General features: G+C 37.6%; 1 protein-coding gene across 1 annotated transcript; it reads left to right on the plus strand.

Moving 5' to 3' along the window:
• The first annotated feature begins 1,145 nt into the window (after positions 1-1,145).
• LOC133728697 (glyceraldehyde-3-phosphate dehydrogenase GAPCP1, chloroplastic-like) lies at positions 1,146-5,580 on the plus strand. The gene is made up of 14 exons (XM_062156124.1): positions 1,146-1,404; positions 1,838-1,932; positions 2,046-2,113; positions 2,194-2,232; positions 2,468-2,568; positions 3,170-3,282; positions 3,473-3,572; positions 3,656-3,802; positions 4,038-4,098; positions 4,186-4,283; positions 4,404-4,546; positions 4,624-4,707; positions 4,966-5,055; positions 5,165-5,580. The coding sequence occupies exons 1-14, from the start codon at positions 1,318-1,320 to the stop codon at positions 5,211-5,213; spliced, it is 1,275 nt and encodes a 424-aa protein (XP_062012108.1). The 5' UTR covers positions 1,146-1,317; the 3' UTR covers positions 5,214-5,580.
• Positions 5,581-6,227: the final 647 nt, after the last annotated feature.

The following is a 6,227-nucleotide window of genomic DNA, read 5'->3' on the forward strand; positions in this document are numbered from 1 at the left end:
CTTCTTTTCATCTCCTCATCAAGATGGTTCCAATCCACAAACCTTCAAGAGGTGAAATGAAAAAAAGAAATAAAAGAGAGAGTAAAAATAAATTAAAAAAAAAAGTAAGTGAGGGCATAATAGACATTTTCAGCAACTTTAACAGAAAATTTTGACGGCAGGGACAAATTGGGAGGAAATTGACAGTTCATGGACTTTTTAGGTGAAATTCGAAGGTCAGGGACTGAAACGATGAAACCCTATAAGTATATGGAGTAAACAGTATTTAATCCTTAAATTAAATTTACTAATAATGAGATACAAGTCACATAATGGTGATCAAAAGCATTGTACTTATACACTTGTGCATAGAATATTAATTGAACTCTAGGTTATAACTCGAAAAATGGTTTCGTTGGGTATAAAATCATAAATTTTATGACACGTAGTGGTTATAACTCGAAATAAAATGCTAACAAATTCTTATTATAGTAGGGTGACACTCTATTGATTTTCACAAGTATTCATATTTATTTAGCGTCAGAAAGGTACATAATAGTGAAAAATAATGAACATTCTAACTGCTTTATTATTTAAAGATCATTAAATATAAATCCAATAGCAGTTGAGCATGATTGACCGCATAATCAACTGACCGTATGAGCTGAACTATTCTTACTAATTCAAATCCTTAAGAATTAGAAAATAGGGAAAATGAGGGTCCATAATCATCAAATTAGGAGCTGAACCGTATCTTATAGTGGGATATAAAAATAAAACCCGGTAGGGGTGGACCGCCCGTCTGTAGGGACCATTAGAAAATCTAAAACTGGAAAAAGCCCAAAAAAAGCTCACACGAGTCCGACGTGGCTTTCGAGGAGTACGCGACCTTTCCTCCTCTGTCCCGCCACGTCACGACAAAACCACCTACGCGATTCTCTTCTCACAGCCTCTCATCCCCTGCTTGGAGCCCCACCGCAACACCAACCTCTACACCCCATCCACCGTCCATCTTCTTTAACCTAAACTTTCAACGGATGAAAATAGCTAATATATTTGAAACTGCAACAGGGGATCGAGACCTCGTAAAGAACACGAAGAAAGAGAAGTGTGCAGGGAGCTCTATAAGAAACTCCGCACGATTTTAATTTTTTAAAATTTAAAAAAAGAAAAGAAAAGGAAGAAAATCGAAATCACGGTTGGTTTTCTGGTAGGCAGCTGTTCGCAGTCTCGAAAAGTTGCTTTAAAGCTTTCGGCTTTTTAGGGTTTTTCATTTCATTCCCGTTTCCTTCAGACTCTGAAAGAGAAAGAGAGAGAGAGCGTTTGAATCAATCAGAAATGGCGCTGCTCAGATCCACCGCCGCTGCTCCGTTGATCGAAGCCTCGCGCACCGACCTCTCTTTCTCCACCTCCGCTTCCTCTAAGGTCTGTATTCCTCCCACACTCCCAAAACGGCGTCGTTTTTGTTCGAAAGCTTTGGAGTTTGGTCATGAATCGGTGTTTTTTGTTTGCCTTTGGCCTCTGGAGAATAGAGGACCTGGAAATGGAGTTGTTGAATCAATTTTTTTTTTTTTTTTGGTTTTGTTAGCTAGATTTTTATATAAGTTTGACTGTTTGAGGCTTTGAATTTTTCTGCTTCAGTTTCTGTAAGCTAGAATTGGTATTACTTTTTTTTTTTTTTTTTTTTACCAGAGAACAGTTTTTCGGTTTATGTTTTAGTAGTGGAGTTGAGTTTTGATGGCGTTGTACGGCTTTTTTTGATTGTTGGTTTGTTTGTGATATGAAATCACGACTCAACTCACTGAATCAGTAAATGATAGTTACTCCTTTTTTGTTTTTTGTTTTTGGTGATTCTCAGGTGTCAAGCGTTGGGTTTGGGCGCAATCTGAACTGTTCAAAGGTGCAATCATCCATCTTTGGGGCTTCTATCTCAACCGGCTCGTCTTCTTTACAGTTGAGTAATCGGCTCTCATTTTATTTATTTATTTATTTAGTTTGTTTGGGGATTCAATTCCAGGCTATGTTCTTGTAATTGACTGTTATTTAATTTTTTTTTTTTTTTTCAGGACATGTAGCGGCAGGAGTGTCCAGCCCATTAAAGCAACAGCCACCGAACTTCCACCCACGATTCAGAGTAAGAACAACATTTTTTTAAAAGGTGGCATTGATTTGTACTGCACCGGAGCTTACTCTTGATTGTTTTGGTTTGGTTAGGATCAGGGAGTAGTGGGAAGATCAAAGTTGGTATCAATGGTAAGTTGATCAAAGTTGTGTTTTTTCTTCTTTTGTCTGTGGGGCATAGATGGTGTTCTTCTTTGATTATTCTAAGCTGGTTTTGATTCCGAAACAATTAACTAATATATACGATCTAATTACTATAAGTTTACTATTGTTTTTTTTAAAACGAGGACTTTCTGATGACTTGTTGGGTTTCCGATTGGAATTTGTAGTTCTTATATGATAACAGAATTATGCTGAATTCATGCAGGTTTTGGTCGGATTGGGCGTTTGGTTCTACGGATAGCGACCACCAGGGATGATATAGAAGTGGTGGCAGTGAATGATCCTTTAGTTGATGCTAAGTACATGGTAAGCATGCAGTACTAATGTCATTAGTATATTTCTAATAGTAGTAGTACTAATAGTATTTTCTGCAGTTTGCTAGTTTCTTGTGTGATACTAGGTTGCTTCTAGTGTGATAAATGCAGTAGTCGTTCTGTAAATTTAAAGATTAGAGTTGTATTGATTATATATTGTTCTCCATCGAGTACATATTGTCCTCTGTTCTTGGGTGTATGCAAGCGTTAGTTCTGCTTCTAATCCAGCTGCTTAATATTGACCAAATGAACATTTTGCAAATGAATGAATTTGGTGTTTTGTTAAATTTATTTGGAGGGTTTCCAAATCTCTGCTTTTATATTATATATATATTTATAGTCTTTTATAATTGGTGTGTATATGTATGGCTGAACTTGAATAATTAGGCAGAGGATTTAAATGGTGGAAATTTCTGATGTATTTGACTAGAGATTTCATTCACCTCCTTTTGGCACAAAAGAACTTTTTAAAACTTGCCAAAAAGATTCTCGCATATCCATTTTGTTGCTCTTCAACTAATATGAAGTTACTTTTATTTCCTTTATGTGTATCAATGTATCTAATTTTAATTTCGTTAATTTTTCCTGTCCAGGCTTACATGTTTAAGTATGACTCTACACATGGAGTGTTTGATGGATCTATTGGTGTTGTGGACGGGTCCACCTTGGAAATAAATGGGAAGCAGGTTAAAGTTGAGAGCAAAAGGTACTGACCTGGTGATTTTCATTAGTGATCTATCTGGCTGTTTCAAGTTCTGTAGCATGTTGTTTTGTGCGGACGTCATGATTTTTTTTTCTTTTTCTGAAAAAGTAGCATTGTGTGTGTGTCTGTGTCTGTGTCTGTGTCTGTGTGTCTGTATGTATGGACTTTGGATTTACTTCTGAATCTTGTCTAGGGACCCTGCTGAGATCCCCTGGGGAAGTTATGGGGTGGAGTATGTAGTGGAATCTTCTGGGATTTTCACCACGCTTGATAAGGCTGCATTACATAAAAAGGTTAGATGCATTGACTCAGTTTTCTGCACTCTCTTGCTCATTATGGCCACACCAAGTTGACCTTTAGTTGTTTTGTTTTGCAGGGTGGTGCAAAGAAAGTGGTCATATCAGCTCCATCAGCTGATGCACCCATGTTTGTCGTAGGAGTAAATGAGAATACATACAAGCCAAATATGGACATAGTTTCTAATGCCAGCTGTACCACCAATTGCCTTGCTCCACTTGCCAAGGTTTGATTGCATCCTGAAAGTTGTTGATGTTATGAAGGTTTCAGATTAATTCTATTAGTACATAATGGTAGATGTCATCCAAAACCCTGAGTGTAATAATTCTTTTTAGCATCCTGGCCAAGTAGACGGCTATGCTCTATTATCCATCTGTGCTTTCACCTTTCTTCTCAGCCTTCAACTTTGTAGCGAGCTATACTGTCTCGTTGCATCTTATTTAACAAAATTTATTGTCCAGGTGATTCATGAGGAATTTGGTATTCTTGAAGGTTTGATGACGACTGTGCATGCAACTACAGGTCTCTCTCTCTCTCTCTCTCTCTCTCTCATATAGGCATCGTTCAGATGATAATGGGGTTAACTTATTTATGGTTTTGAATGTGCAGCAACACAAAAAACAGTTGATGGCCCATCAAGGAAGGACTGGAGAGGTGGCCGAGGAGCTGCACAGAATATCATTCCTAGTTCAACCGGTGCTGCAAAGGTATTTTACACTATTTTAGATTCTCATTGATGTTTCTTTCACTTCTAAAAAATTATATATTCACTTTCCTCGTCATCCTTTTTTTTTTTTTTGGTTTTTTTTCCCCCCCTGGAATTTTAGGCTGTTGGTAAAGTTCTACCTGAACTCAATGGAAAGCTTACTGGAATGGCCTTCCGTGTCCCGACTCCTAATGTATCTGTTGTGGACTTAACTTGTCGACTTGAGAAGAGTTCTTCTTATGAGGATATCAAAGCTGCCATCAGGTATGTGTTTAGCATTTTTATGTGTCTTTGCTGCCCCTTTTTTGGATATATGAATCACATTTGATATCTTGTTGAAGGTATGCTGCTGATGGACCACTTAGAGGCATTCTTGGATACACCGATGAAGATGTGGTTTCCAATGATTTTGTTGGTGACTCAAGGTAAGATTTCTTTCTTTTAGTTCATTATCTTGATAAAAGAATGAGTATCGACATGAATGTATAAGGTCAGAAGAGTAATTTCATCATCAGTGAAACTATTAGGGGATATATCATATATGTTTCCAAGCATATAATTTTCTGGAAGGAAGACTCATTGCATTTAGTAGAACTAGACCACTATGTCTCTCATCTAGTTCACTTGTTAACATCAAGATCAAGTGCTTGTTCTGAATTATCTCTTTTGGTTTATCCTTCCAGGTCCAGTATCTTTGATGCCAAGGCTGGATTAGCACTTAGTTCCTCCTTTGTTAAGCTTGTTTCGTGGTATGACAATGAATGGGGTTACAGGTAAAGAATCGATCTTATACACTTGCATATGAATATTGACAAATCCCTTTTGCATAAAGTTTTGGCCATCTGTTTAGTTGTATGACTGATATAATTTTGCCTCTTCCAGCAACCGAGTTTTGGATCTCATAGAGCACATGGCATTGGTGGTAGCATAAGTATCTTCGGTTGTTGAGTATCACAGCAATTTTTAGCCGTCGCTGCTTGTTATGAGATTGGCTGAAGAGTAGTTTTATACAAAATTGATCTCTGTTTTTCTTTTCCTTTTTTAAACAAAGTGGGATTTGGATATGGCATAGTTCTGCCTGAAATAATGAAAATCTGATTTGTATGAGCTCAGATTATTTGGCTATGAACCTTTCTGTACTGTGCTATAATATAGTACCGCTCCCTCTGGGGCTTTTACCTCTACAACTCAATATTAAACATTTAAACCCTGAAGGATTAGTTCCTTTATAACGACGGGCAGATGGATATTGGTTGTGGTTTTTGTTTTGGAAAAATACATTGCTGCCTTTTCACTCTTGATCTTCTGTACTCTTCAATTTAACAACTAAAAGAACAGTAATTAGCCAAAAAGAAAAGAAAGAAACTTGCTTATCAATCCTAGTCCCCCAATTTTCATATCATTGGCTCTTGTTTATGCGATACTTTCCATCCTTCTAGAGGCCTATGGTCTCTTCACAAATAGCCCGCAATACAGTTTTTGGAATGTACTTATCCAACGTTTGCAATTTTTGGTATGTATTTAACCAGCGTTTGCAATTTTTATGGACTTCAGATCGGATCTTCGCCGACTACATAGTAACATATCCTCTTCTCTTTCACAAAAAAGGTAGAGGTGAAGGATCTGCAACGTCATTTCGGTCGGATTTGGGTCTTGGAGAAAAAAAAAATTCCGGCTTTAAGAGAAGCCAAATGATCTGCTCATGTTCTCATTTGATGAGCGTGGAGACAAAAAACAAGGTCCTGCGGGAAAGACCATGCAATTATGCTACGGCTCTGATATCCTTCAAGAGTACGATGCATGGACACCGGTGGACAAGATTTCGCTCTCTGATCTCTTTTATTGGGTCAGGATTACAAACATCCTTCCTGCCTTTGCTGTCAAGCAAACAATTTTCAATGTGGCTTCTGTTTCAGGCAAGCCGCTGGAATGGGATGAGAAACTC

The sequence above is a fragment of the Rosa rugosa genome, chromosome 2 (genome assembly GCF_958449725.1).
Source record: "Rosa rugosa chromosome 2, drRosRugo1.1, whole genome shotgun sequence".
NCBI classification, from domain to species: domain Eukaryota; kingdom Viridiplantae; phylum Streptophyta; class Magnoliopsida; order Rosales; family Rosaceae; genus Rosa; species Rosa rugosa.